This window comes from Boeremia exigua (assembly GCF_020726555.1).
Source record: "Boeremia exigua strain MPI-SDFR-AT-0100 chromosome Unknown C7974scaffold_10, whole genome shotgun sequence".
Taxonomy (NCBI): Eukaryota; Fungi; Ascomycota; class Dothideomycetes; order Pleosporales; family Didymellaceae; genus Boeremia; species Boeremia exigua.
Genome location: NW_025763527.1, coordinates 1,585,175 through 1,612,235, shown reverse-complemented (window position 1 = coordinate 1,612,235; position 27,061 = coordinate 1,585,175). Strand labels below are relative to the sequence as shown.

General features: G+C 54.2%; 11 protein-coding genes across 11 annotated transcripts; 5 read left to right on the top strand and 6 right to left on the bottom strand.

Moving 5' to 3' along the window:
* Window positions 1-49: 49 nt before the first annotated feature.
* Window positions 50-2,599, top strand: C7974DRAFT_40401 (heterokaryon incompatibility protein-domain-containing protein). The gene has a single exon (XM_046142904.1). It carries the CDS (start codon window positions 185-187, stop codon window positions 2,471-2,473), a length of 2,289 nt encoding a protein of 762 aa, XP_045994299.1. The 5' UTR covers window positions 50-184; the 3' UTR covers window positions 2,474-2,599.
* Window positions 2,600-3,589, bottom strand: C7974DRAFT_40400 (uncharacterized protein). The gene is made up of 3 exons (XM_046142902.1): window positions 3,222-3,589; window positions 3,119-3,162; window positions 2,600-3,059 (listed from the first exon to the last, which is right to left on the bottom strand). The coding sequence occupies exons 1-3, from the start codon at window positions 3,393-3,395 to the stop codon at window positions 2,726-2,728; spliced, it is 552 nt and encodes a 183-aa protein (XP_045994298.1). The 5' UTR covers window positions 3,396-3,589; the 3' UTR covers window positions 2,600-2,725.
* A 152-nt stretch (window positions 3,590-3,741) lies between these two features.
* Window positions 3,742-5,435, top strand: C7974DRAFT_474731 (uncharacterized protein). Its single transcript, XM_046146609.1, has 3 exons — window positions 3,742-4,862; window positions 4,923-5,232; window positions 5,281-5,435. The coding sequence occupies exons 1-3, from the start codon at window positions 3,765-3,767 to the stop codon at window positions 5,322-5,324; spliced, it is 1,452 nt and encodes a 483-aa protein (XP_045994297.1). The 5' UTR covers window positions 3,742-3,764; the 3' UTR covers window positions 5,325-5,435.
* Window positions 5,436-5,475: 40 nt separating this feature from the next.
* On the bottom strand, window positions 5,476-8,181 carry C7974DRAFT_474730 (uncharacterized protein; the record flags this gene model as incomplete). Its single annotated transcript, XM_046146608.1, has 4 exons — window positions 8,080-8,181; window positions 7,489-8,030; window positions 7,305-7,435; window positions 5,476-6,725 (listed from the first exon to the last, which is right to left on the bottom strand). The coding sequence occupies exons 2-4, from the start codon at window positions 7,920-7,922 to the stop codon at window positions 5,476-5,478; spliced, it is 1,815 nt and encodes a 604-aa protein (XP_045994296.1). The 5' UTR covers window positions 7,923-8,030; window positions 8,080-8,181.
* A 610-nt stretch (window positions 8,182-8,791) lies between these two features.
* C7974DRAFT_317958 (uncharacterized protein) lies at window positions 8,792-8,959 on the bottom strand (the record flags this gene model as incomplete). Its single annotated transcript, XM_046138625.1, has 1 exon — window positions 8,792-8,959. A coding segment is annotated over one exon (168 nt), but the record flags the coding sequence as incomplete, so codon positions are not given.
* A 1,551-nt stretch (window positions 8,960-10,510) lies between these two features.
* Window positions 10,511-12,785, bottom strand: C7974DRAFT_342103 (uncharacterized protein). The gene is made up of 2 exons (XM_046139290.1): window positions 12,277-12,785; window positions 10,511-12,221 (listed from the first exon to the last, which is right to left on the bottom strand). The coding sequence occupies exons 1-2, from the start codon at window positions 12,505-12,507 to the stop codon at window positions 10,575-10,577; spliced, it is 1,878 nt and encodes a 625-aa protein (XP_045994294.1). The 5' UTR covers window positions 12,508-12,785; the 3' UTR covers window positions 10,511-10,574.
* A 644-nt stretch (window positions 12,786-13,429) lies between these two features.
* C7974DRAFT_40386 (heterokaryon incompatibility protein-domain-containing protein) lies at window positions 13,430-16,267 on the top strand. Its single transcript, XM_046142887.1, has 2 exons — window positions 13,430-13,980; window positions 14,048-16,267. The coding sequence occupies exons 1-2, from the start codon at window positions 13,797-13,799 to the stop codon at window positions 16,159-16,161; spliced, it is 2,298 nt and encodes a 765-aa protein (XP_045994293.1). The 5' UTR covers window positions 13,430-13,796; the 3' UTR covers window positions 16,162-16,267.
* A 1,407-nt stretch (window positions 16,268-17,674) lies between these two features.
* On the top strand, window positions 17,675-19,138 carry C7974DRAFT_317386 (uncharacterized protein; the record flags this gene model as incomplete). The annotated part of the gene is made up of 2 exons (XM_046138598.1): window positions 17,675-17,760; window positions 17,812-19,138. 2 exons carry the CDS (start codon window positions 17,675-17,677, stop codon window positions 19,136-19,138), a joined length of 1,413 nt encoding a protein of 470 aa, XP_045994292.1.
* An 820-nt stretch (window positions 19,139-19,958) lies between these two features.
* Window positions 19,959-21,571, bottom strand: C7974DRAFT_401310 (uncharacterized protein). Its single transcript, XM_046142590.1, has 2 exons — window positions 21,236-21,571; window positions 19,959-21,191 (listed from the first exon to the last, which is right to left on the bottom strand). The coding sequence occupies exons 1-2, from the start codon at window positions 21,264-21,266 to the stop codon at window positions 19,987-19,989; spliced, it is 1,236 nt and encodes a 411-aa protein (XP_045994291.1). The 5' UTR covers window positions 21,267-21,571; the 3' UTR covers window positions 19,959-19,986.
* A 7-nt stretch (window positions 21,572-21,578) lies between these two features.
* Window positions 21,579-23,687, top strand: C7974DRAFT_40370 (uncharacterized protein). Its single transcript, XM_046142867.1, has 3 exons — window positions 21,579-22,029; window positions 22,073-22,184; window positions 22,339-23,687. Exons 1-3 carry the CDS (start codon window positions 21,983-21,985, stop codon window positions 23,623-23,625), a joined length of 1,446 nt encoding a protein of 481 aa, XP_045994290.1. The 5' UTR covers window positions 21,579-21,982; the 3' UTR covers window positions 23,626-23,687.
* Window positions 23,688-24,382: 695 nt separating this feature from the next.
* Window positions 24,383-26,506, bottom strand: C7974DRAFT_40358 (uncharacterized protein). Its single transcript, XM_046142856.1, has 3 exons — window positions 26,143-26,506; window positions 25,715-26,098; window positions 24,383-25,669 (listed from the first exon to the last, which is right to left on the bottom strand). Exons 1-3 carry the CDS (start codon window positions 26,314-26,316, stop codon window positions 24,641-24,643), a joined length of 1,587 nt encoding a protein of 528 aa, XP_045994289.1. The 5' UTR covers window positions 26,317-26,506; the 3' UTR covers window positions 24,383-24,640.
* Between the last annotated feature and the right edge of the window lie 555 nt (window positions 26,507-27,061).

Sequence of the window (27,061 nt, the reverse complement as noted above, 5' to 3'; positions counted from 1 at the left end):
TTCACTGAGCAAAGTAACATATTATCGCCCTCGCGCAACCGCACTTATTGTTTCTCTATGCATGGCTTGAGCACATCCATCAGGCCTGCCTAAGTCTCGTTCTTCAGATATTTCCTGTTTCACCTCCAAATTACTCACAGGGCTACATAGTAGGTTGTATGTATCGAGGTATAATCAAGTTGCCATGTACACCCAAAGGTATGCATCTACCTACCGAACATGGTTTCTGCCAGGCATTCCTCAGCATGCTTCACGCCCAAGACTGCCGGTGCAGCTCAAGCCAAGCCATGGGAGCTATCAGTCGCGCGCACTAATATCAATCCGCCAAGGTCGACAAGGAAATTCACGCCGAAGATGGACACTTGAAAGTAGAATGACACTTTTCATGATCCTCCCTTGGAGTGCGTTATTGCTTCTCGCGCTCGGCCGCGAACTCAGGGACGAAGGCATCGTTGATGACATTGCCCACTGGGTTTTCTTCCACCGAATCCCACCAAAATTAGTTGTTCCTCCCTGTGCAAGAGACGCAGAGTTCTATCAACCATTGACTCGGGACAAAGAAATTCGACTACTTGTACTCGAGCCCGGAGCTGCTGGAGACGAGGTCAAATGCCGTCTGATACACGTTGAACCATCTTGGCAGACTAGATACGAAGCCTTATCATACTGTTGGGGGGATGAATCTGTCACCCAGAACTTGAGATGTTCAGGAACCACCATAGCTGTGCATGCTAGTCTTCACGATGCTTTGTCAGACTTGCGGCAGCCTTCACGAGAACGATTACTGTGGGTAGATCGCTTGTGCATCAACCAGAACGACTTTGAAGAGATGGAAAAGCAGATCACCCTTATGGGCGAGATCTACTCTCAAGCTCGTCAGGTACTGATTTACCTCGGAAAGTCAGACTCTTCTGTCGAGCAGGCATTGGAGTCCATCAGTCAGCTTGATCGGAAGTTCAAATGCACGCAGCTCTTCGGCACCGTCTGGCAAATGTTCGTCTTCACTATCATGAGTCCTGTCAACGAAGCCAAAGATAACGTTAACTGGAAGCAAGTCATCAACTTGTTTCAACGTCCTTGGTTTCAGCGCACGTGGATCGTTCAAGAAACCGTCTTGGCACGCAAAGCACAGGTCATCTGTGGCGGCCAGTCTATTACTTGGGCCAAGCTACAACGAGTAGTCCTTGGCATGTCTGGGTACAAAGCTTACACAGCTCTCATACCGGAGTATTACTTGATTGCGGACGCAATATCCAATATCGAGCTGATGGCCCAAACTCGGCGCATCCATCATCCTCGTCTCCAATCAACTGCTGCTCGGCTATTGCGTCGGCTCCGTCGGCGCACACCACATCATGATGATAAGCCAACCAGTCCCACGCTTTTAGACCTGGTGTTGGACACACGTTCGTTTCAGTGCAAGAATCCTCGCGACAAGATCTTCGGCATGCTAGGACTAACGCGTCAGAACACAGCCCACGAGTACATCCAACCTAAATACACTATCTCTACAGAGAGCGTGTATCGAAACTTTGTCCTCTGGGAGGTCTTTCACAACAACAGTCTCCGCGTCCTTGGACTGGCTTCTGATAATACCGTTCGTCAGTCCTCTTGCCCATCGTGGGTTCCGCGCTTCGATAAACTCGATCCTCAGAACAGCCTTACTGCAGAATGGATGAGCCAAAGGTTCAATGCCAGTGCAGGTCTCTCTTTGCACGCCGAACTATCCGACCAAAATACTGTACTTCACCTGAAAGGCTGTATAGTAGACACTCTCCATACAGTTGGGCAGAAGTCATTCAAAACTGGACTGTCGCTACAGCAGGAGAAGCCAAAGGACCGTATCATGTGGTACCAATTCCACGAATTAAACAAGGATATGATCAAGGAAGCTATCGACATTTGGCTTGCAGCGGCAAGACGATCCCTCCCAGGACACAGCTCTCCTCCTGAGGCTGGCGAGTTGCTTGCCATGTTAGATTCAGGTACTGGAAATCAAGAGTACGTACCATGGGGTCACAAGCCGCGCCCACCTCCCCCAAAGTGGGAACCATTTCTGCGAACATTCATGTTCGACCAGACGATAGATGGTACACCGGCGTCTGACAATCACAACCTTGTCTCAGCTGCCGCATCTATTCTGGTGGCTCTACGAGGTCCTCTCACACCCAGATGGTTTCGAGTAGAGTATGTCGATGACGCTACGGTAGGACAGGCTCGTTTGGCGTTGTTTGCACCTTCACGTCGCTTTGCAGCAACCAAAACAGGTTTGATAGGCTTTGTGCCAACAAGGGCTAGAACAGGGGACCTGATCTGTATCATTCATGGCGCTAAAGTGCCATTCGTAGTTCGAAAGATAGCCAATGGCAGATACACACTAGTAGGAGAATGCTATATGCATGGCATTATGTATGGAGAAGGCTTACGAATAGGGCATGTCGAAGACAGAAACATAGATTTTGCTTTAGAGTAGTCTTGGTTCATTTACCCTAAGTATTAGTCAGTAACTATATACTAGAACAGACCAGGAAAACAGTATACACAGTCTACCTATCGGCCCAGGGTCTGGTCCCCCCCGGGTCGTAATTTGTGTTCCGATTCCGTGAACCTCTGATGCCTGCGTTGCAGGACCTGCTAAGCTCTGGTAGCGCTGAGGGAGCGGGATTGAAGTGGTCAAGCCAGGAACATGCCGAGACTGTGGATATGTGTGTCCAAGTATATGAAATCAGAACCGCACAGCGACTTCGCCCTCCTCCCGATAAATCTCATTCCAGCCCCTGCCCTCACCCTGCATCAGAATAGTATCTCCCGCTCTTGGCATGAGATACGATGTCCCCACCATTACCCACCCTTCTTCCTCAAACCTCGAGACAAGAATTGCAAACGAGAAACCTTCAGTGTCCACTAAGTCGACTGGATCGTCGTTCTCCAGAGACTTGTCTTGGATGAAGTTATCGTGACAATCGAGACAACACTCGTTGACGTAGATGCAAGCACGATGACGGTAGCTGTTTGGGTCGAATTCCTCTTCCCCAGATTCGAGCCACTGCTGGAACTTTCTGCACAGGTCTGATCAGCAAAGCGACATGCGACAAAACTATGAAAGTTAAGCACGTACTCGCGGATCACATCTGGATCTTCGTCCTGTAAGTCGGGTGAAGACTAGAAGTGTTGCTCTGATTAGCGTGCTGGTTCTGTGTGCATGTTGCGAGAACCCATACTATGACTTTCCAATCAATCCGATCGTACAGATGGTCTTTTCCCTCTGACTCCAATCCGCAGCGCGTTTGATGCTTCAAATAAGCCATGAACTGTTCCCAACGAGCTTCATCGCTGTAGTCGCCGCGGTAGATGATGAAACCATACGGCTTCAATGGGGTCGATTCGTCAGCCATGATACGGCTTTTTGTAAAGTAGCAACTCGTGATCAATAGGTGATAGGCGGATTGGATATGTACAAAACAAATGTGTGGCGCAGACCTCGGCGGTCGGGCATCGTCAGAGCAACACGCTGCGCCGCCCCCGCTATGCACCTCTACCGATAAGTCCACATTGAGAACCCTAGTATCATGACGTGTTTAAAACAAGGCGGATGGACTGCGCATTGTCGCCTACTGTAAGTATGCCACCCTTGTCGCGGGACAAGGGCGGTGTCTCCGGTGGCTTGGGGCTGAGTGGGGCTGAGTGTTTGGCTGCAAGATTTATGAAATCGCTGATGCGACTCCGTAACTCGAAAGGAAACTTCAATAAACCCTTTAACTGACATGAAGGCCTTCAAGAGTGTATTCGGTGGCTCAAAACCGAAACCTTCAACACCCACATCTGACCTAAACCTTGCCCGCGGACAGCCTTTGGATATTCAACCTCCTTTGGTCCAGGGACCTTTCGGACGACCGTCAAGTTATACATATGATTCTAACCCGTCTTCTTCAACTCCTTCATACTCGGTTATTGGACCAAGAACCCGCGACCTTCCAGCTACGCAACCACCCATCGTTCGCATACACCCCCCAACAGATTCAAATGAAGTTCGTCAGCAGCCATACCTCCCAAGCATTCCCGAGATCCCAGCAAGACCTCTTCCAAGCTCTGCGTTACAAAGCTCAACACTGAATTCGACTTCACCGATAGCAGATCATCCCCATGACTTGCCTGAGTTCGGCTCGCCTCCAGCGTCCCGGCCTGCAGATGCCGGTGTCTCAAGCGGCCTACGGCCACCTGTCAAACGAAGTCTGACAATCAGGTCGGCTGACGTGACAGGCTGGCAGGAGCAGTTCGAACTGGAACGAGCTACCGAGTCGTTACCATCCTCCTCAACCGTGGTACGATCAGATCAAGAGAAGGATGCTTCATCAGAAAAGGTATTTGTAGAGGTACACCCGGCGAACCCCACTTCAACGTTACAGCCAGTGCTTGGATTGAGGGTACTGGCATCAAGGCAAAGCTCTACGCCAGTCAATTTGCATTCGTCAACCTGGGGTGAGACGCATGGAGTGCTGCCTAGGCGATCAGCACTCCAAGATACACGCGATGCAAGCATAACGGCGACGAATGCAACTGCGACAACAACAGCATCCCAAGTGGCACAGACTCACGTGGATAGACCGACCTGCTCGCTCAACCTTTTGTGTTATCGGCCTGGCTATCAGGGCTGCGTGTTGAAGCAGATAACAGTCATTGGCCGCTCAAGGTTTCCCAGCAAAGACGCGTATGAAAAAGCTCTCAACGAACGCAAAGACAATCTCATCAGTGACGATGAGGCGTTCTTTCGGACTCTGCAAGCAACATACAGCCTTCAGATGTGTAGCTTTTGGCGGCGCCATTTTTCGATGAAAACGTTGCAACAGATCAGGCTGCTATCGGTAAGATCATGTCACTCAATCAGCACAGTATCAAAGGTGGTTTGTTCTAACGTGATACAGTACACAGCAACAACGCGCCCCGAGGTGGTGCCTCTCGATGACTTCACACTGCAGGAGGTATTCCATGCCTACAACAACCCATCCATGATTGAGACCGAGACTGCGTGGATTGAATGGGTTTTCAATCTTCGTCAAGCGGATCGAAGGCATGCATTAGAGTTCGTAGAGAGCTGGAGTGGTTCTCGGATCGCGACGGTTGGGTCGATACCTTGGATCTCCGCCTCTATCGTGGGGGTCGTGTGGGTAGCTCGCGGGGGAGATGCACAAACTGCGTTCACTGTTGCAAGCTTCATCCTGACAGTCGGCACTTGTAGGTTGGGTTCCTAGCTGTCCGAATCTGTATGCTAACATACGGCAGCACTGCTTGCGCTTCTTGCAATCATAAGCAAGATTGAGCCATAGCTCTAGAGTTTTTAGAAGTAGAATAAGCGTATCACTAGGGTACTTATACTATAGGATATGCAATGAAAAGTAATATAAGTTGAAACTTATTAGTAGTAATAATTAAGAGAGTAGTTTTATAGTTAGTTTTTTAACTTGCCTGGCGTAGAAATTACTCGACCATAACTTCACTGCCTTCGCCTCTACGCACTACCCTTGCTCTCAAGCCCTCCTTTCGAGCGTCCTTCAACTCTTCCAACATCTCTGAGTCACTCTTCTCACTAGCACCTACTATGTGCTCTCTGACCTCCTGCGATTCAAGGATCTGGGCGAGCGCAGACCAAGCGTTGCCGAGAAGCGTCGACCGCGTGTTCCTAACGAACATGACGACGAGGGCTGCCATAATAACAACATGAGCTACCAAGACCCACAAGAGGATCACAAAACCAAGACTATCTTGTGGGTATAATATATTCTCAAAGACCGCGACCGTTACGTTGTCAACCCTGTCAAAGGCTGCTTGCTGGCTGTAGTAATTCGACATCGAGAGGATGGTAAGAAGATTGGACATAGCCCAGCTCACAGAACTGACCTCTAGGGTGTTGTTGAATATGGCAGCTAATGCTGGATCAGCGGCTATCGCGTGTGTTGTGTCTGCAGCATTGGCTGCAAATCGTCGCAACACAGTGATCAGGGGCTCCCCGGACATGAATGCCGTCCATCCGCCTGGGAGCGGCCCGCTACCACCTTTTGCGAGTGCAAATTGACCTCCCATGTCGCTCTGAACTATGGGCCGTCGCTGCCTCGGTGGCAAATCACCGAGAAAACTCTGAGGTTTTTTCATGGTCATAATTTGGCGTGTGGTCCTATTTCCACCAGGCAGAAAATGTCCTACGACCGCTGAAGTTTCATATCTCTCGACTGATATGTCGTACTGAAGCATCGGCTCAGTCCGGTTTGTATGGCTGACCAAGTCAACGTTAAGAATCGCAGCGTCCCATGGTGCATGACATATGGATACCGAAAGATTTTTCGTCGGGAGGTGCAACCATTCCTCTGTGTAGTTCCTCACAGCACCTTCCGTGGTGACCAAGAAGACAGCTCCAGGAGCGGTCGAGTTGTCGAACTGGCTCCTCAACAGAGAACTCGAAGTGTTGGATCCCTGACCTAGCTGACAGATCGTGGTACCGCCACGAAGACAAGACACCTCGTATATGATTTCGTCTTTGGATGAAACTACAGTGCCGTTGACATAGCCGTAGATCGAATTAGTGGTCAAGTTGGTGGAGCCAGGCGCCTCACATTTTACCCTAGCGTCGAGTATAAGAGCATTACCAGAGTACGACGATACGCTTTGTCTCTCCTCGGAGGTCGCGTATGGCAGCAGGGCGCGAAGCAAAGATCCAGTGCCTGTCGTCTTAGCTGTATCTGGTTCGTAGAATTCTGCATAGACAGGATAGAATGGCGGGTTGGTAGTCCATGCAGAATCACGAGGAATTCTTTCGGCAAGTCTCAGTTCTGAGTACGATAACCCAGTTCGAACCTCGGAACGGTGGGTGTATCCGACTATAGATCCTAATCTTATGTCCGAAAGCAATATGGTGGAAGAGAATTGGAGTATGCTTGTGGTGATGATCATGAGCCCTGCAATGAGACAATACTGATAATTTGAACGTCGATGAGCTGCTGTGGACCACCAGAAATCTTGATATGCACTTCGAGTCAGAGTCCACAAACTGGTGGTCCCCGCGCGTATCGGGGATATCGTGGCAAGATGCCGAAAGTCAATGCCCGCTTTACACTCCAGAAGCAACGAGGCAATGATGGCAGATCCTATAGCAGCCTGCAGGTCTACTGCGGTTCTGAGCACTAGCGCTATAATGGCAACCGAACGTGTGGCCCAACCATTAACCATGATCTGTTTCCAAACATGTGAATTGTGTGGTGCAAACCACAGATAAAGAAGAAGTCCGCAAAGACCACCCAACACGACAGTAGTACCTGAAAGGATGTACAGAGTCTTGTGAGACAGCCTCCGCAGGTCGCTCGATCTGTTGACTTTGCTGATTGCGTGACATGTCATCTGGGTCGTTCGGTTCTGGTCTGGATGGGCCTTGGAAGGGAGGGGCTCACTGTTCACACTTAGCTTCAGTTTTGCAGTTCTAATGTCTGAGCTTATCTATACCTCTCGGAAGCGTTCTCCTGTTTGTCACACCGATATCGCACTTGCCGCCAGCAAAGCCAAATAATCAATGCTATGCATGTCATATTTATCAATACCACTGAGATCGCTCCAGACGTGATAGCAACGGAAGGGCCAATCACCGGGGCATACAAATTAGGTGTGGTGTAGGTAAGTAGAGAAGTTGCAATAACGACTGGGGCGGTCACAATGGCAGTTGCGTTGGTTAAATTCGGCAAGAAGTAGTACTGGTCTAGCCGGTCCCAATACCCTGGTACCAGGTCTTCTGTGGGGCAAAACGGAGGTTTGTTAAGACCAGGTTCACTATTGCAGCAGCCATAGAAACCGTTCTCAACTCCCCAAGTACTCCAGAAAGGCGTTTGTCCTCCACAGGAAAGGCCAGGAATCTGGCCAGAAAATGCTTTGCGAAAGGCCATTGGGAAAAGGCGACCATCTTGCAAGTGACAGCCATTTCTGCAGGGATCGCCGCCACTGCAGCATCCCACGAAATTCGTTCCTGTTTTGCATACATAGAGATCACCGCCCTGCGGACATGAGAAAAGATCATTTGAGTATTCAGCGTATTCACCGTACGAGGGGTCTGCCATAAGGTCGAAAAATATCAAAAGGGATAGATGGATTGAGAAAAATCGATTTAAGAGAGAAAGGCAGGTTTTCTACGCTGGTGGGTGGCCTTGCCGGCCAAGAGTAGGGGGCAAATCGTTCGTTACAGCTTTACGCGCCCATATGCTGTCAGCATGCAGCCAAGTAGCTTAGACAAGGGTACCATCACGCTGGTAGGATAATCGCATTTCGATCATTGTCAGCTAACTGTGTTTGTGGATACCAAGTCTTAACTACGCCTTGCAGTACTCCCACATTGGGCAGGGTACCTAATGTTAGTGCCGGTGCATGCCACGCCGCTGCGAATAAGAAATAGGCCCTCACAAGTTGATCACTGAATGCAACAAACTTTGTGTTTTGGTACAAATTCGTTCGGTGTAGTCGCAGGGGAATAGGTAACGAGCAAGATATGCAGACCCTCCTAACCACAGAACAGAATGACCACAAGGCCTTTGATTGGCTGCACGCATCTAGGTAGACAGAAGTGACAGTCTACGGGGCAAGTGCTGCCTGTACAGTAGTACTATAGCACCTACCTAATCATCCTGTAGACAAGGGGATTCACACAGTTCGCAGACAGTCAGATCCGCAGTACGCAGCCTGATGCGACGCTCCTCGCCGCCACACACAGACATACGCGTCTTAGGGTGCGGGGAATTGTATGGGTCACGGATGATGGGACTCAGTATTGATGTATAGATGTAAAGATGTGTGAATAGATGGCTATCGCCTCTCGCGACCAATCCACTTCATCCTCTTGAATGATACAGAGGGCATCGATCCAAAGATAGCGTACTCCGAGCCATTGAGTAAAAACAACGGCCTCCTGGAAGGTCAATGGCAGTGTCGAGAATCATATGTTCTGCTTATTTTGACGAAAATTCAAGGCTGTGGTCTTCAAGCTGCAGCCGTGCGGTCCCCAACGGTGTGAAAGGCACACATACTGCCCTGTTTCACTTGTGTCGGGTTTATGTAGAGATATGTCATCCTCTGACTGCTTGTCCAGCCCAAGGTCCAAGACTCGAGTCGGAAGTCGTTTGGGACCATCAATACTACAAGAGGGGACATGAGTCTCGCGACAATCATCCAGCCATTGGCGAATTTGGACTGAGAATTCAGCCAGGAGTTGGAGGCTATCCATGCGCACGCCCGGTAGGATTTCCGGTGAACCGAGATGATAGATGTTTCCATCGGTGCTGAAGATTGTCATATCTGGGCTGTAGGCTGTGTGTCCAGAGGAATTACCACGACCGACCTGAGAGGTATGTTGAAACGCCAGTGTCAACCATTGAGGACCTCCACGCTCAAGATATTGCTAGACAAGCACATTGCCGGAGCCACGGGGCCCGCGACAACCTTTCGCAAAGTAGCATGCAAATTGCCATAAGATAAAGCAGCCATCTGGAAGGCAGAATCTGTCTCCACATATGTTTTGATAGCACGATTATCATCTTTGTAGCCTCGAAAAAGGTCGCAGCTAGGTACTAGACAGCGTCAGTGTGTTCATTCACACAATCTGAGCAGGTGTAGAGTGAGCGCTTTCGTTTACTGTCAATTAACATTGTGCCCAATTCTAAAACATTTGTTAAGAATCGCAGATTTCAACGTGCGTACGGTCATCCGAGACGATGGGCATGATGGATAGGGAAGACTGGCAGGCAGCTGTCGACTTTGAAGTAAGCAGGGCGCCTTCACTTGGCATGTATTATGCTAACACGCTGACAGCGCATACTTCGATGGCTGTTGAACAGATGCAACTGTAGCAAAATGTTCAATGACAACAGTCGTTTCCTTCGTGTTCAGACGCACCTTGTATCGACTGGGTACTTGATCACTGGATGCGGCACAGAGCTGGACAATGGCTGCATAATCGATAGGCCCCACCTGCAGACCTGGTTCTCTCTGGATTGGTTGGATTCTTCACTTTGCTGCTCCAGCTAGCAAACACTGTAGGAGGAGAGGGAGTCGCACTTAGTTCATCACATATCTTCACTGGAATGAAGTACAGTCCACATCAAGACGCAAGTGCCAACAGGGGACAACGCCATCTTTTACTCTTTATTAGCATCGTTGCCTTTCAAGATACGATAAAGGCAGATCTCCGTGTAAAACAAGAGCATGGAGTGGTCTAAAGGATTGGGGCTACCCTGAGTATCTCGAATGAAAAAGTTGCACCGCATTCTCTCTTCATCGGTCCCTCATTCATTCACTGTAGGTAAGGAGGGTAGTACAAGAGCTGATGTGTGCTTCTCGTTGGCGGAATCGGCGGCAGTCAGACCTGTCTATTCGACCAGGCTCGAGTTCACTTCTTCCGTGAGTATGAATGGTACGGTAGCTTTAGTTCTGAGTTTCAGGTTCTCATGGAGGCATATACTAATAAATTCTATATTGAAACATCATAAGGGGATTCTATGTATCAGGTACATTAGGAGAATGAAGTCGCAGATGGTATCTTCAGCAATTGTTCAGCCAGCTCCCAGGTGAGGTATGTACTGGCTCCATTGCGGAACCTGATACACTTCCGGTGGCAGTTGCGAGATGTTAATGAAACACTCCACGAGAAGATATACTCGTGCAGCCAGATAGGTCAGACCTAAGACACCCAACAGAACGAAAATAGCAATGTTCCATTGCGTCGAATCCTCTGGAAATATGGCTTTAAAAGCCTTCCCCAAGAGCCACAGAGGCGCGAAAACGACGTAGGCCCAATTCTCGTACTCGACAGCGTCGAAAAGTTTTAGGGCAAGAAAACCGAAAGCGACTATTACGGTTGGACTCGCTATAATAAGGCAGGATACTCTCCACATCCAGCGCTGAATGGGTGTGGTGAACGGCCCGTTCCATGCTATTAGGTGTACGAGACCATAGACACTACCAGCGACTAGTAGCATTATCGGGAAGAAGTAATACACTTCTACTTTCTTTGTGAATATATTGGACCCCCGGAAGCCACTAAGTTCAACACTCCTTGTATCGAAATTGGATATGTAGGGTACCAGCAAGGTGGCGGTATCCGGGTTATCATGGTCCCAATTGGTTTTCCAGATGTCGTTGGCGCCAGATTCAGTGCGCAACACATCTACCAGACGAAGACATTCCAGTGTTACCGGATCTAGTGCAAGATACAAATCGTTGAGACCATCCTGATTCTTCTCTCGATCGTACAAATGATACTCTCCAAGAATAGAGTAATAATTTTCTGCTAGAACAAGGTAATGTCCGTGAATGGACTGACCGATATAGAGCTTGAGTGAAGCTGCAGGTCCATCGTCGGCTTCTACTGTTCTTTGAAGTAGGTCGTTGGAAACGTCTTCGGGTTTGGGGAATCTGTAATGTGCAAAGTATGCACAAGCTGGCTTAACACCATCTTTGTTGTAGAGATCTTTCGTGTGTACCAAAAGTCCTCCTCTATTCGCGATCGTCGATTCATTCTTGAGTAGCCTGTGAGCTCCCAGCCTGCTGTTCATTATCATCCAAGCACACATCTTGCGAGTTGGTTCTGTGTTCATCCTGATGAGTTCAGGTTCCAAAATGTCCAGAGGCTTGTACCACCAGGCGAGGTAAATGATCAGACAGCATAGGGCATGGAGAAAAGTGTTCATCTCCAGTAAGCTTATCGGAGCGGAAGTGGAAGCACGTCCAGTGATTTGAACAATGAACCAGCATGCCTGTGAGCAGACCAGGGCCTTTGCCAGCCAATTAGCCTTGCTCTTATCTTCTATGGCACTTTTTGATAAGTCGGGGATGGACATCGGCTCCACATCGGCCATCTTCCGTAGAGCGCGTGGTAACAGCGTCATGCGGGTGTTTGAGTCTGGAAATAAATTGACGAATGAGTCATCTGCTTCGAACGCAAATCCTCCCATGAGTGCGAAGTGGCTGTGCGTGCGAGTCCATGTGTTCTTTTTCCGGCCAGCTTCTATTGTATCAGATTTGTCGTCAATAGTCGTAAGTTCAGTGGCCTGTTCAACATCTGCCGGAGCGTTATATCTCGACCACATGTGACGTCTAGGTGTCGCGATTGTCGGTGGGATGAGCTTTGCTATGGGGCCACTCATAAAATCCTTCAGATTCCTAGCCTGATTCCACTGCCGGAAAGCAAGAAATGCCACCTTGTCTCAGCATTAGATACGAGTTGTTCGGTTGAGACGAGACTGTGTAACTCACTAGTTCGGGAGCGCATAGCCCAACAAGGACTCCAAAAGTCTTCAAGACCCATGGTTTTTGAGACCAATGTGTGACCTTATGCACAGGTATGTTCAAGTGTAAAGAGGTATAAACGCATAGAAGCAATGTAAGAATGCATGTCGACAGGATGCCGAAAGTTCCTCGTTCGCTAGGGGCTGGTTTCCAATATGCAGTGGCGTTTGCAGGTTGGGTACCGAACGGTTCCCACATGTTTGCAACTTGGTGAGTATTTGCGAATCTAGGTCCGAGAGAACGGAGCAAGATAGATGGAATACATTGATGTCGACACAAAAATGCTGCGCCTCCGGTGTGGTCGTTGCTCAGGCTGCGCACTTTTGAGGGCCAAGATAGTGTCTGAGATGACAGTGAACTCAGTGGTATCACATCAGTACTCAGCCTCCAAGTAGCGACCTCTAACAACGTCTTATAGGCGCTAGGCTGCCTTGGTATGGCTTGGTTGACGGTGGTCAGCAAGCCACTGGCAGCAGCGTCCCAAAACAAGACAAATGTGACCAGGGGCTGCCTTATCTAGCGTGCGACTATGAGGCAACGCAATGAACGGAGTGCGGTGAGTGGACGAGGATCAGCGCTGTGGCGCATGTCCGTTAGTGGCTGGGGCCCCATAAATCGTCCAGCTGCACGACCGACAGCCCTGTCACACCAAGGACCGCACCCGATACATCACGAGTAACCAAAATTAAACCCTGGAGGGGCCAGCGAGTGATCCTCGAGATACGAGAGACTTTAGAGCTTTGACCTTGAGTAGAGAGCTTCTATCCAGACTACAAAGAGATATTACTCTTTGGACGCAAGGCTCGACACAGAGTCGATGACAGAGGCTTTCGCAAAGGGGAACACGTCACTTGCCTCATCTTCATCTGCGTGGACGAAGCCAGAGAGAGTAGATCATAGCATCCATCGATAATTCCAGACGAGTTACCTAGAGGAACTGTGAACTCAATTTACTTAGATGAATTAGCATAGGTGAATTAGCATTAGTGCAGACGCACCTCCGGCCGTGCACTGGTTCCTTCTCAGTTGGTGGCTGTGTTTCTGAAACAGTGTAGCGTCTTGGCAAATGCGGGACAATGCCTTCGGACTGTCACTCTTCCCACACGGTTGCCTTTCCGTCCAACTCTGTTTGCAGAAAGCACTACTCAAAGTGATTCCGACTGACATTCGTAGATAAGAAACGATCATTACATGACACTCATACTTAGGTTCCAAAAAGTTCAAATCAAATCTAATAATAATTGAGCACGATACCATACATCTTCGCATACTCGAGCGTGCTACTAGGCTTGACACAGTAGGAGTAAGAGGGCTACAATAGTAGGTCTGGTAGCATGAAGGATGGTAGGATCGTTCTCGCGACGCGGTCGTTCGGCTGGGCTTGATTGCGGATTTCTCGCTGCACAGCCTTGTTTCGGACCCTAGGCAACTCCCACGTATAAAATCTGACACCTCAAATCGTAAGCTCGTTCTCTAGAATCCCAACCATGCAGGCAATCTTGGACAGAGTAGACAACCTCACGAAACGCGACGTCAACTCCTTAAGAGCTTTCATGCTACATGATCCAAAGCGCGCTTGGCTGGAACACAAAAGACGTCTGGTGCGTAAGACGGGCGTCAACATCTTGGCTAAGTTATGGATCCGGTCAGAACGGCTGAGGAAGCTCAAAGGTGGGTTCGTTCTTCGGCAAAGGGGATGAACATACTTTGGCCTTGCAAGTGGCTGACGCGACAGTAGCACTGTATCTCAAAAGAGCTCTCTCACCAACAGCTAAAATGTACAAGCGGGATCTTGCTAGAGGACAAATCCGATTGCTTCACATCAAGCCAGGCAATTCGTTGAGTACAATTGAGTGTGCATTTACGTTTATGGATTTACCAAAGAACGGAGATTATGTAGCTCTTTCCTACACCTGGGGTACAGCAGTCCCCTCAATCCCCATCATGGTCAACGGAACCGTCACAATGGTCACCGATAATCTTTACATGGCGTTGCTGCACCTCCGCAAAGGCAAGGTGCCAAGAGTCTGGGTCGATGCCCTCTGCATCAATCAGAACAACATGACTGAACGATCAACTCAAGTTAGCCAGATGGCTGAAGTATATCGAGGCGCAAGTATGGTTTATGTCTGGTTAGGAGAGAGTAACGAAATGACCAGGCGGGCCTTCGAAGAGCTCTACAAAATGACTCAGCATGTCGGATGGGACAACAAAATCCCAGCTGCATATTTCGATACTAATCAGGCGCATCCAGAGTGGGTATCGATGTGCGAGCTCCTTTATCGTCCATGGTTTCGCCGCGTATGGATCATCCAAGAGATACTCTCTGCCCGGCACGCTTTGTTTGTCTGTGGTGCAGACTTTCTTGAAGCGAACACCTTCCTGACAATCATCAATTCGATGCTTGAGGCGAAAGTACTTTCGAAAATTTTGTCGTTTCATGCGAACAAATCGGAGTTGGTGAATGGCACGAAGACAACTACTTCTCGACAGCTTGAATTCATTGTACAAGCTCGGAACAGATCAGTCAACCCACTGACGATGATGGATTTTAGAGGTAGTCTTCTGGATTATCTGTCGCAGACACGATGGGCCGAGGCTACCAATCCGCGGGACAAAATCTATGGCATACTGAGTCTCGCCAAGGATGCTTCGAACTTAGGCTGGTATGAGGAAAACAGGCCATCTCGACGACTTCGAAGCCATCGGGTTGATCACAAACCATGGGCGTGGGTACCTTTTACTGTGGATTACGCCGTGTCTCCCGTGCGAGTCTTCACCAATGTCACCAGGGCTATCATATATAAGACAAAGTCTATCGAAGTCTTGAAATTTGTCGACAATGGGACGGCTCGATTGACCGAGCTACCGTCTTGGGTGCCGAACTGGGGTGATAGCTCACCTCCGCGTACTTACCATATACCGTTCGACTACGAGCGACAACCACGAAGCTCAGAAGGTCCAAAAGTGTGGCGCCCCAGCAAACGAAACGACTTTAGTAATGCCAGACTCGATCGTACAAGGAGAATGATCAGTAACTGCATCACTGAACATTGTTCAGCTGTGTTTTCCTTTGGACCAGACGACACGTTGACACTCAAGGGACTTGAGTTCGATAAGATTACTGCTCTTTCCACTGACATCCATCCACCAGTCATCGACCTCTCCAAGGAGCCCAATATCGGAGAGTTGTGTGCTATCAAAGACTACTTTCTACGTCTAAAGCAGTGGATCGAGCAGTGTGTGCAACTATGTGAATGCCATGAGCCATTTCCCACACTCGAAGAGACGTGGACGGTGTTCAAGGAAGTGTTGTACGAAGGAAAAGTAGAAGAAGGGGTTAAGCCCGTACCTGGAGGTTTCGATGATCTCCTCACAGATTTGACAAAGGCCATTGATGCACTGGCCATAGAAATTAGAGTCCATCAGCTTGGAGACGACGAGCCACTTCTAGATGTCCTGAGGACTACTGCCAATGTCCAATATGAAGCAGGGCTGCTTTTCCAGCGGCTCCCGTCAGCAAGCTTATTTTCTTCGGATCGGAGGCTTGCCATTACAGCGAAAAAACGTATGGGTCTGGTTCCGAAAGATTCGAATGTTGGTGATGCCGTTTGTGTCATGTACGGGTCTGAGCTACCGTTCATCCTGCGTTACTGTGGGAGAAGGAAATTCAAATTCATCGGTTGTGGTAAATTCGAGGGCTTCGACTTCGACGATGCTGTTATAGACAGGACGTACACACTGCGTAGCTGGGAAGACCCTGACTGCGAAGACGGGATAGTAATGTGGGTCACGGCAAAACGCAGAGTGTGCATAGTGTTAAAGAGGGCATCCACATTCTGTCTTGTGTGATCACTGGCTGGAGGGGAGAGCGGATTGGACCTGTGAACAATTCCTGCCACTGTTAGTTGGTAGGCGTAAAATCGGGCGAAGCTGCGCACTGCAAAAACAAGCATGTTTACAGTCTTAGTAGATCAAACTACAAATATGGCTTCGCACACTAGAGCCTGCTTAGCAGGGTGGTTGGTATTACGCGCCTCCTTCGGGCTCCTTGGGTCGCTATACTCAGTAGTATATGTAGCTAGAGTCGGTAAGAAGGCTCGGACTTTAGCAATAAAGGAATGGTGGGAAATTGAAGTTGCCAAGAAAACGTATCTACCAGAGGGTTGTATGAGAGTCGCTGTACGTACTACTATAAGATGGGGAAACAGTATTGGCGAGCTGGAGACTTGTTTAGAGGTGTGTGCTCCAGAGAAAACACACAACAATAGCAGCGGCGATAGACGACCCTCAGGTACAAGTCCGGGGAGCCATATCTCGCGAGAGCTTCAGACTACAGATGGAAACTCTTGAATTAGATTGCATGCTTGAAGTGCCAGTGTTGGACTAGCCTCAAAGTGGGGCATTGATTTGCAAAACAAGAACATTGCAGCTGTGTGCTCCTACAGCAGTAGCAGTTCTCCACGAAGTATTGCATAAGGTTTAGAAGAGATCTAGATTAGCAAAGCTGGACTTCAATCCTTACGCGTCCAATCAATCAAAGTGTATGTTGGCATACCTGTCCCACTCAAAACTGGACAGTTTTCGACTCTAGCTGACTACAGCGTGTTTCGCATGCTGCATACTGTGCGCATTCAAGAAAACGGTAACAGAAGGCAACTGTCCCCGCCAGATGTTTGAGAGGGGGGCTGCACCTGGTCAATTGCATACCGTCGTTAATGCGAGGCACAATCCAAATCGAGACGCGAGTGCCACCGGAGACAACGCACACATCACGTCAAAGGCCATGTCTTACTCGCGAATCCGCATCCCAGGACCGCTTTCCATCACTGGCCGCGGAACCAGACGCTGCAATCGCGCCAGTCGTCATGCAGCACGTCCACCACTCACGCCCCGCCATCACCAGCCGGCGCATCTGGAACCCTCGCTTCAACGGCGTCCCTCATCCGTCGCTTCTCCACGAATGCACGCACAGCCACGCCCGTTCGCCACAGCACAATCCCATGCCAATCACAGCTGCAGATGGCGCACCAAAAACAGGGTCCGGCACGGAAATGCCATGCTTAGCTGTGGCTAAGGCAGGTTTGCGCAGAACGCTGGGGTCGTGGACCCTGGATCTGCGGCCTGCTTGCCGCATGTGGGCGCTGATCTGTTGGCTTTTGCCTCTTGATATGCAGGACGGCTTGGAGGCTGTCCTGATAAAGTTGGAGGGCGCCGTGCTGGAGGGGTAGCTTTCAAGTCCAGGATGTGCTCAGAACGATAACGAGTTGACGATATTACGACCTAAACATTATTATATCGGTATCACAAACGGTCCGTCATGCATTTGCTCGGATCGACGGTGCTGCGATGGGTGGTCTTGGGGATGGGAACTCAGTGTGCGCTGGGAGGTGTTGTGCCTGCACCTACTATCACGCCGGCGCCGATTGTTGGACGACAGGACCCCAATGCGTATGTTGAATCACTCTGAGATGGTGGACAGGTCAATTGACAGTCGGATAGTATTGAGCTGGCCAAGGTGCTGCTCACAGCGCTCCCGGCCTCACTGCGTCAGCTTGCTGCAACAAACATACCCGCTGTGTCGAGCATCTTGTGGCGGGAGTTCCTTGACGACAACAAACCGGACTGGTTTACAGCTTTGCCGTCGAGCATACAGAGCTATCTCATTGTCCAGTACGGACCGTCGACGGCATGGCCGACTTCGACTCCGACACCGAGCTCGACTCTGGCCTCAACCACAGCCGATGCAACTGCAACAGAAACTGCAGCTTCTGCTGCGGCTAGCCCTGACAGTCCGCCTGAAACTAATTCCGGTCTCAGCATGGGTGCGAAGATTGGGATCGGAATCGGCGTCCCGCTCGGCGTCCTCGCACTCCTCGCCGTGCTAATCCCATGCTGCATCGCGTCCCGCAAGAAGAAGCCAAAGAAGTCCAGCGGCTACGAACCGCCTCCCTCGCCGGGCTTCATGCCTCAGGGCGCCTTCCAGGAGAAACCCACCAGCTACCAGGAACACCGCACGCCGCTCAACCGCGCCCAGAGCTGGGACCACGACGACGAGCCGTGGCTGCAACCCGCTGCCGACGGGCGCCCGACGCACCCTGCATCCAACTTGCCCGCAAACAACACGGCCATCGTCGGGCCCCCGCTGGTCCACACGCACAGCTCCAGCCGCGGCCGCGGCAAGCGCACCAGCCACAACAGCCTGCACTCCGTCGCCGAACTCACCGAACCCGACGACACCCACGCCCTGCGCTCGACGCGGCGCTCCTCCCTCCCGCCCCCCGCAGACACCCACCCCATCCCGCCCAGCACCAGCATCCGCCGCAAACCGCTCGCCCCGCAGCCCGCGCCCCTCCCCCCCAGCCCCCGCGCCCACGGCCACTTCTCGCTCCTCCGCCCCGCCGTGCTATCGCAAGACCACAGCGGCAGCTCGTCCAGCGGGCTCCCGCTGTCCGAGGACTCGCGGCGCTCGAGCGGCACGGCACCTACAGAGTCGGATCCCAGTTCGCCGGCGACCCCGGGGTACGCGGCGCCGTATGCGCTGGGCGAGAGGTGGAGTAATCCGTTTTCGAATGAGCATTATGTGGATGTGGATGAGGGGCGTGGGTATGGGGACGGCGGGCTAAGGAGTGTGTATGCTGACGGCGAGCGCGAGAGGGGCGCTGGGTATCCCGATGTGCCGGTGAAGAGCGAGAGGCGCGCGAGCCAGGGCGAGTGGCGGGCCAGTGAGGGCGAGTGGCCGCTGGGCGAGTGGCCGCTGCAGATGCAGCCGGGGCACGGGGGGCACGCGCAGGCGCGGCGCGAGCAGTGGGATCGCGTGTACGCGTGAGGCTGAGATTCGCTTTCTTCCACGATCTTTCCTTCTCTTCTCCTTCGCCGAGCACATGCGTTGCCGACGAGTACGCTGGCGCGTACATAGGCATACGATACACGATACACGATATACCCTTTTCTATGGCACACCACATTCAACACACCATCCTTCATCTCTATTCCTTTCTGCCTTAGTATCTGCATAACCCGTTGCATGCCGCCTGTATAGCTACGTCTAAGCAGCTACGAGACACCAGGCCAACAGGCCACAGGCGATAGTGTATAACCAAAGGGAGAAACTTCGCAACGGTGTCCACGTCCACTGCATGGAGACTGGTTGGGTGTTGTTGTGTACGCCTTGACTGTATACTCCTTGGTTGTGCAGTCACCGCCGGTGGCCTCAGACAGCCACTGCAAGAGGGAGGGGGAGGGGGGTTCACAGGACAATCACCAGTCACGAGGGGTCAGGGATGATTCAGAACCGCTTTGGCATTACGTGCTCCCAGCTATTGTATTGTAGCACTCGGTTCCACTCGGTTCGGTTGGGGATGGGTATCAAGGGGGGCCGAAACGCCGGGCGCCGTGGTGTGTAATAGAGGTGCCCGTCTGCGCCTGATCCCTTTCCCTTGTCCTTCGCCCTTGTCCCTGCCTTGTTCCTGCCTTGTTCCTTGCACCTATCCTTTTCCGTGTCCTTTGCCCATGCCTCGTCTTCCATCTCGCGCGCCTTTCTTTTCTGTCTGTCCGTCCGTGTCCGTGTCCGTGTCCGTGTCCGGGTATCATTAGCACCACCATGTTTCCCTGCACTTCCTCCTATGCCCCCCCTCCCCCCCACGCAACCAATCCATCTCCATAATAATCCCCACCTCACCGCCCCAGCAACGCGCCCAACTCGGCATTCCCAGCGACCAGCTGATCCAAGAAATTCGCCGCTTCGGTGAGCACACTGCTCTTGCTCAGCCCGCCCGTCCGTATCTCGGGGACCAGGTCGTGCAGATCATCGAACCCGCGCTTGATCAGGTTGCGCCGCTTCTGCTCGGACAGGATGTGGTTGCTGCGCTTCTGGGCCTCGGACAGGTTCTCGCGCTGCAGTTTCTGGGCAGCAGAAGAGGAGGAGGCGGCGCGTTTTTTCTTGTCGTCCGGGGGCTTGGGCTTGGCGATGCGGGCGGCGGTGGTTTTGCGCAGGGGGTCGGGTTTGATGGGTTTCTTGCGCTTCTTGGAGGGCGGCGACGAGGGCGTGCTGCTGGGGGTGTCGGAGTCGGAGGGCGAGGGCGAGCGCGACGGCTTGGCGTCGAGCGGGATGAAGGCCTGGGTGTGGGCCATGTCGCGCAGCAGGCGCTGGGTGACGTGCTCTTCGGTTTCGGCGTGCGGGGCGGAGAAGCCGGCCGGGTTGCTGAACGAGTCGTCGGTGCCGAAGGTGTAGGTGCGCTTCAGGCTCGGGCGGTGCACGCCAAACTCCTCCTGCACGATGTGGTGGGCGTCGCTGCCGGCCCACTGGGCGGCCAGCTGGGCGTCGAGGGTGCCGGCGGCGCCGTGGTTGGGCAGCAGGGCGGCGAGCGGCTCGGGGAGCAGGCCCTGGGCGGTGGCCACCATGGGGCGGCCGTTGTGGGTAGGGACGCCGCTGTGCGAGGAGACGCTGTGTCTGGGGACGCCATGTGTGGGGACGCTGTGTGTGGGGTGGTGGCCCGAGGGCCCGTCGTGGAAGCTGTGGCGGTAGGCGGGCTGCGGGTGCTGCGTGTTGAAGAGCGTCTCGGCGGCCTGCAGGTCGTCGTGGGTGGTGCCCATGTCCAGCGGGGCGAACAGGTCGTAGCCGTGGTGCAGCTGGGCCTGGTCGGGGATGGTGGCCGAGACCTGGTGCACCGTGGCCGGGGCCATGAAGTTCCAGTCGTTGAAGTCGGAGCCGGCCAGCTTCGTGTCGGGGGCGGCGAAGGGCGGGCCGTCGGCCAGGCTGAAGGGGTCGGTGTTGGAGAAGAAGTCGGCGAGCGACTGGCCCTCCATGTCGCTCAGCAGCGACTGGCCGTGCGAGTCCAGCGGCGTCGACGCGCCGGCGAAGAAGTCGCTGCTGAACGTGTCTGCGCCTGTCAGCGTCGCCTCGCCCATGGCTCTGTGCACGTACAGCCAAACGGCGGCGGGTCCTTGTCGCTCATGGCGGCGGCGGCGGCGGCTGCGCCTGCGGACGGCGCGGACGGCGCGGACAGCGCGTGCGCGAGGATCTCCAGTTTGGCGCCGTTTCCGGTGATATCTGCTCTCGGGCGCTCGTCGCGGCGGTTTGTTGGGATGCGCGCGCAGGACGCAACGGCTACGTGATGGGCCGGGCGGCGTGCGGGGAGCTGAGAGCCGGAGCGCGAGCGGGGCCTGTGGTGCAGTGGCTACTCCCAGCAGACATGGCCGACAGCTGCGGCGCAGAGGGCGGGCGTGGGTATCGAGGTCGAGGTGAAGGCGCGCGGCGCTGCCAGCATCTTCACATGCCAGAAGTCTGCGCGGCACGTGTCCGAGGCTCCGCTCGCTTGCGCCTGCCGCCAGCCCCCGAGCTACCCCGGATTGTCCGTCGCCTCATCTCCTGCATGTCACCCGCCGTGGATGACATGCCCGCAGACCGCCGCACCGCGAGTCTGGCGCCCTGGCCCACCGTGCAATTCCCGTGCAGCCCCGTGGTCGCCGTGAGCCCGCTGCCCCCTTCTGTCCCTATTGCCTGCTCCATCGAGTCTCTGCTCCGTCCGCGCGCGAGGCCATGCCTGCGGGTGCCCACCACCTCGGCCTAGCCTCCACCGCTGCCTCCCCCGCTGCCTCCGCTGCCAGCCCTTAAGCTGCCCCTGCGCCGTCGCTGTCTGCATTGCCGTCGCTGGACACTCGAGCCGCTGCCATGCGCGCAATGCGTCCGCCTCCGCCTGCACTGCGCCTGGCGAAACCGTGAGACGGCGTGTCCGACTACCGACGTGACTGACTCTGCCAGCCTCGCGACTGCGTATGCCCTCGGCCTGTTGTCGAGCACTAGTCCGCGTCTGGCGAGGATCCTGGTGTTGTTTGGCCGCGGGAAGTTGACTGTGCGTGCGGCATGGCTGCAGGTGGGTGACTTTTGCAACTCTATTATGCAGGGGACTTGTCTGGGCATGAAAGATCGCCATATCAGCTGATATATGATCGCCTGACATGTATATCAAAAACATGGAAATTGGACGTGTATGAATCGGACATGTAGGAATCCGCTAACATGGCAAGTCAATCTACACACTTCGCGAAGCCCTGGCCCTCCACCGCTTCCCCACATTCTGTGCGGTCCTCATCGGCGGCTCGACCCTCCTGCAGATCCCCATCAAGGCTGTCCTCAACACCCTCATCCGCCTCACCTCCCGGCCTGACCATGGACTCGCCCGCGTGCTGGCCAGGTTTCTCGCAGCCCTCGTCTCGGCATCGGCCGCGTTCAGGCTGCTCAACAGTGCCCCCGTCAAATACGACGCCTTGAACGCGAACCCACCACCAGTGCTCAACCGCTTCGCGCCAGGCCCCTTCGACGAACCGCCAGAAGACCCAGCAGAGGTGACCGCTCTGTCGCGCCCCGCCCTCGCCGGCCGCACCATGGACCTCACCCTCTTCACCGCCGTCCGCGCCCTCGACGTCCTCGTCACCTCGCACCCCAGCCTCCGCAATGCCACCCGCCACCTCCCCGTCCCGCTCTTCTGCTTCTCCGCCGCCACCATCATGTGGGCGTGGTTCTACACCCCCAGCCGCCTGCCGCGCAGCTACACCGCGTGGATCGCCGCCGCCGCCGAGCTGGACCCGCGCCTCGTCCTCGCCCTGCGCCACGCCCGCTACGGCTCCTTCGTCTACGGCAAGGACACGGGCATGGCCCCGCTCCTCGGCTCGCTGGCCGCCGACAACGGCCTGCCCGAAGCCCTCGGCGACCCCGCAAAAACAATCCCTATCCCCTGCCAACTCATCCACGCCGGCGCCACCAAGAGCTGCGAACTCCACGCCCTGCGCCGCTTCGCCCGCGCCTGGCTCGTCGCCGCCCGCGCCTACACCCCTCTATACCTCCTCGCCCTCGCCCTGCGCGTCTACAAATCCCGCGGCGCCCGCCTCCAAACCCTGACACGAAGTCTCCCCCACGCCCTGCAAACCGCCGCCCACCGCTCAGCAACCCTCGCCCTCTTCACCGCCCTCTTCCACTACGCCGTCTGCCTCTCGCGCACCCGCCTGGGCCCGCGCTTCTTCCCCGCCACGTCCCCGCAGACCTGGGACGCCGGGCGCGCCGTGCTAGCGGGTTGTGTGGCGTGCGGGCTCAGCGTGCTGGTCGAGGCGCCTGCAAGGCGCGGGGAGTTGGCGCTCGTGGTGCTGCCGCGCGCCGCCGGCGTGTGGTTTCCGAGGAGGTATGAGGTGGGGAAGAAGAGGTGGGAGGAGGGGGTTTTTGTGGGCGCGGCGGCGGTGGTGGTTACGGCGGCGCAGGAGGGGAGGGGGAGGGTGAGGGGGGTGTTTGGGAGGGTGGTGCGGGGGGTGTTGGATGTGTAGGCTGTAGCATGGGATAGTCACGCCAGATGCACAGCATACACAGGTACTCTGTGATACAGTGCCAGAGCGCTGAGTCCACCGCGCTCCCTGAAGCTCTCCGTACCCTTCCGTCGTCCTAAGAAACTAGGTGTGTGTGTGCTTATAATAGGCGCGTGCTAGTAGTAGTCTATACACAAAAGTAAAAGCTAGAGCACGGGGACGGTGGTGCGTATACCTTACTAGAGGACGTGTTTGTATACACCTCTTCCTTCTTCCCTCTGCTTTTCGTGCTTTGGTCTCGCGGGGCACGAGGGTGTCAGCACTCGACAGAAGCGTCTCAGCTCTCACGCTTCTGCGTTTGTGGTCTTTGCTGTTCGAGTTTGGCCTCGGAGTGTGCGGTGCTGTGTCCTCAACACGTGAACGTGTGCGTAGGCTGCTGTCTGAGAGAACATGGTATGCCCCTTCTGTTGTATGTGGTCCACTACGTGCTCTGTGTTTACTAGATGTGTCTGTATCTCTGTGCATTGTTACACTCTGTATGTCTGGCGGGAGACTTGCTGGAGGTGCACATTTTTCGTCTGCGTTATTGCATACAGTATGGCAGGAGTAAGTAGTCAATGTGTCACAAGACTTTGCAGCAGCTAGCTGTTAACAAAACATAACCTATAAAAGTATATAAAATATTTTAGCTTTAATGTTAGCACTTTATTGTTTAGTCTAGTGTGCTTCACTACAACTTGCAGAGAGGTGCTGCTAGAAGAAGAATATTCAAGGATCTACATTAATTACTTACCCCTGCTATACTGTATGTCTTGTGCGTTGTTAGCAACGATATATCGCAGGGAATGTGGCAGTGTATATCACGAGCAGTGCAACACCACTCAGACAACCACTTGACTGGACATGAGCGACATGCCAGATATCGCAAAGAAAAGAGGCAAAAAGCAGTCACGCGCAACTGCTACATCCTCTAGAGTTACTGCTTTAAGTAGGCAATCTATGCTGCGACACCAGACACCTCCCTGTCGTCGACCTCCTACGCCAGCACCGCCGGCGCCCCGTCCAACTTGAAATACCCCGGCTGCAGCTTCTGAAACACCTCCCGCGGATCGTACCTCTTCGCAACACTCTGCAGCCTCGCCTTGCTCGTCGCCCCGTACCCCGCAATCACGTCCTGGTACTTGCTCGCATAGTTCATGTACATGTACGACCGCGCCAGCCCCCTGCGCTGCGCCTCGGCTGTCACGCGCGCAAACAGCGTCGCCACAAACCGATTCACGCGGTCGTCGTCCGCAGGATCCGTCCACGCCGGCGCAGGGTTAATCACCACCAGCGGGCCCCCCGCGGCATCCAGCCCCAGCGCGTTCCCGCCGCGCTGCCGCATGGCCTGCAGCTGCGGCACGGTGATGACCTGGAACGACAGCGGCGACAGCAGGCCGGGCACATCGGCAATCTTCGCCGTCTCCTCGAAGAACGCAGCAGCCGTGAACTCGACCAGCGCGCGGTCCAGCGCAAAGGTCTGCGTCCAGTAGCTCTGCCGCTGGCCGTAGGGGTTGACGGCGGTCAGCTTGTCGACGAGCTCGACGAGCGAGTGCACGCCCGTGTTGTCGAGGGCGGGCGGGATCGCGTTCCACGCTGCGAAGACGGAGGCGTTGGGCTCGGGCAGCGCGTACTCGAGCTGTGCGGACGCGAGCTTCGTGCCGGCCTGCACGACGAACGACAGGATCTGCGTGGCTTTGGGGTCGGTGGCGGCGGCCTGGCCGAGCGCGACGAAGGCGTCGATGGTCGCGGGGAAGGCGGGCTCCAGGTAGATGCGGTCGCCGCCCCACATCTGGCCCTGCGGGAAGGTGCGCACGGTGAAGGTGGTGACGAGGCCGAAGTTGTTGCCGCCGCCGCGCAGGGCCCAGAAGAGGTCTGGGTGGGATGATGGGGATGCGGTGACGATGAGGCCGGAGGCGGTGACGACTTCGTAGGCCTCGACGTTGTCGCATGCCCAGCCGAATTCGTTGGCGAAGAAGGAGATGCCGCCGCCGGTTGTGAGGCCGCCGACGCCGATGGGCGCCACCTGAGACGTCAGTGAGTGTTTTCATCTAGCGGATGGCCAACGTACGCGCCCTCCCACAACAGCAAGACCGTCCTGCTCGAGACTGCTGTACACTTCGCGCCAGGTGTTGCCGGGCTGGAGGGCGAGAGTCTTTCTGTCGGCAGACAGCGTGCGACCCTTCATCTTCTGGAACGTGACAGTGATGCCGCCCTCGATGTTCGAGGCTCCCGCAAAGGCTGCGTGGCCGCCACTCTTGGCCGCAAAGGGGCATTGCGTGAGGCGTGAGAGAAGCACCAGTGTCGAAACATCCAGAGCCTTTGTCGGGTGGAAGATGCAGTGCGGGCTGACTTCTGCCTGCTGCTGGGACCAGTACGCGGCGCTGAAGTTTGCATAGCCAGGGCTTCCCTCCACGACGACATTGGCGCCGAAAACGGCTTTGAGCGAAGTGCACTACATGATCAGATTGAAGTTCAGTGACTGGAGCGAGAACGTACTGCTGCCGTGCAGCCACTGAGCGCCGATCGCGCGTCCAGATCCGACAGCTCAGGCAGCGCAGACGCGGCGACGCCGTTCTTCAACAATGCCTCGGTGACATTGAAGTCCGCCGGCTCGAAGCTCTGCGACAGCGCACACGCAGCAGACGCGATTACAGCGATCAAACCCCGCATCTTGAAGTCTACCGTCGGCTAGATATTACAGAGCGAACGCGACTGAGCAGCGGACCCGACTCTTATACCCTCCGACATCCCGCCTGATCATCCCGTGCGACCCGCCAGCTTACAGCGGTGAGGCTTCAGGCGGGCCGTCCGAATCCTTCTGTGGCGTGCCGTCACATAAGGGGAAAGGCTCGATAGCGCGCATGTCGGGGTCAAGTCTAAGATGCAGCCCCGCGATCGTCCAGCACAGCAGCACTGATGCCGACCCTTGCTCTGCACGATGCGCGGAAGATCTGGAGAGCAGCGTCTTGAAGCTGCGTTTTCGGTCCGTCTGAGCGCGCTCGAGCTGGATGGTGGTGGAGATTCCCGTCCCGTCTGCACCGCGTTAGCGGCTTAGCGTCCGCCTCCGGGGTACCTGGATCGTGTCCCAAGCCGCAGGATAGCAATATTAGTGTCGGCGCATCTCAATGATAAGCCTTGAGGGCGGCAGCACGATGCTGTTCCGGTCGCCCGGACGTAATATGAGGAGAGTCCCGATGGATGCCTGGAGGTGTCCATGTATGACGTTACCATGCACATACATAGTCCGAGGTATATCGGCGGTAGTACAGAGAAACGCGGTAATCCTATTCAAGCCTACCCCAGACAGCCTCAACGCCACCGCGTACTACCCCACCAACGCCATCTTATCCACCACAATGCCATTGTGTTCGCCAGCGCGATTCCTCGTCCGCCAAGCGACGGCCTACCGGCGTTA

Coding starts and splice junctions, on each gene's coding strand:
- C7974DRAFT_40401 (XM_046142904.1), top strand. CDS start 185: ATGTACACCCAAAGGTATGCATCTACCTACCGAACATGGTTTCTGCCA.
- C7974DRAFT_40400 (XM_046142902.1), bottom strand. CDS start 3,395: ATGGCTGACGAATCGACCCCATTGAAGCCGTATGGTTTCATCATCTAC. Junction 3,163..3,221: donor GGATTGATTGGAAAGTCATA/GTATGGGTTCTC, acceptor CAACACTTCTAG/TCTTCACCCGACTTACAGGA. Junction 3,060..3,118: donor GATCCAGATGTGATCCGCGA/GTACGTGCTTAA, acceptor AGACCTGTGCAG/AAAGTTCCAGCAGTGGCTCG.
- C7974DRAFT_474731 (XM_046146609.1), top strand. CDS start 3,765: ATGAAGGCCTTCAAGAGTGTATTCGGTGGCTCAAAACCGAAACCTTCA. Junction 4,863..4,922: donor AACAGATCAGGCTGCTATCG/GTAAGATCATGT, acceptor AACGTGATACAG/TACACAGCAACAACGCGCCC. Junction 5,233..5,280: donor CATCCTGACAGTCGGCACTT/GTAGGTTGGGTT, acceptor AACATACGGCAG/CACTGCTTGCGCTTCTTGCA.
- C7974DRAFT_342103 (XM_046139290.1), bottom strand. CDS start 12,507: ATGTGGGAACCGTTCGGTACCCAACCTGCAAACGCCACTGCATATTGG. Junction 12,222..12,276: donor GGCTATGCGCTCCCGAACTA/GTGAGTTACACA, acceptor TGCTGAGACAAG/GTGGCATTTCTTGCTTTCCG.
- C7974DRAFT_40386 (XM_046142887.1), top strand. CDS start 13,797: ATGCAGGCAATCTTGGACAGAGTAGACAACCTCACGAAACGCGACGTC. Junction 13,981..14,047: donor ACGGCTGAGGAAGCTCAAAG/GTGGGTTCGTTC, acceptor ACGCGACAGTAG/CACTGTATCTCAAAAGAGCT.
- C7974DRAFT_401310 (XM_046142590.1), bottom strand. CDS start 21,266: ATGAGCGACAAGGACCCGCCGCCGTTTGGCT. Junction 21,192..21,235: donor GGACCCGCCGCCGTTTGGCT/GTACGTGCACAG, acceptor TGACAGGCGCAG/ACACGTTCAGCAGCGACTTC.
- C7974DRAFT_40370 (XM_046142867.1), top strand. CDS start 21,983: ATGCGCGCAATGCGTCCGCCTCCGCCTGCACTGCGCCTGGCGAAACC. Junction 22,030..22,072: donor GCACTGCGCCTGGCGAAACC/GTGAGACGGCGT, acceptor TGACTCTGCCAG/CCTCGCGACTGCGTATGCCC. Junction 22,185..22,338: donor TGCGTGCGGCATGGCTGCAG/GTGGGTGACTTT, acceptor TAACATGGCAAG/TCAATCTACACACTTCGCGA.
- C7974DRAFT_40358 (XM_046142856.1), bottom strand. CDS start 26,316: ATGCGGGGTTTGATCGCTGTAATCGCGTCTGCTGCGTGTGCGCTGTCG. Junction 26,099..26,142: donor TCAGTGGCTGCACGGCAGCA/GTACGTTCTCGC, acceptor CTGATCATGTAG/TGCACTTCGCTCAAAGCCGT. Junction 25,670..25,714: donor TTGCTGTTGTGGGAGGGCGC/GTACGTTGGCCA, acceptor CTGACGTCTCAG/GTGGCGCCCATCGGCGTCGG.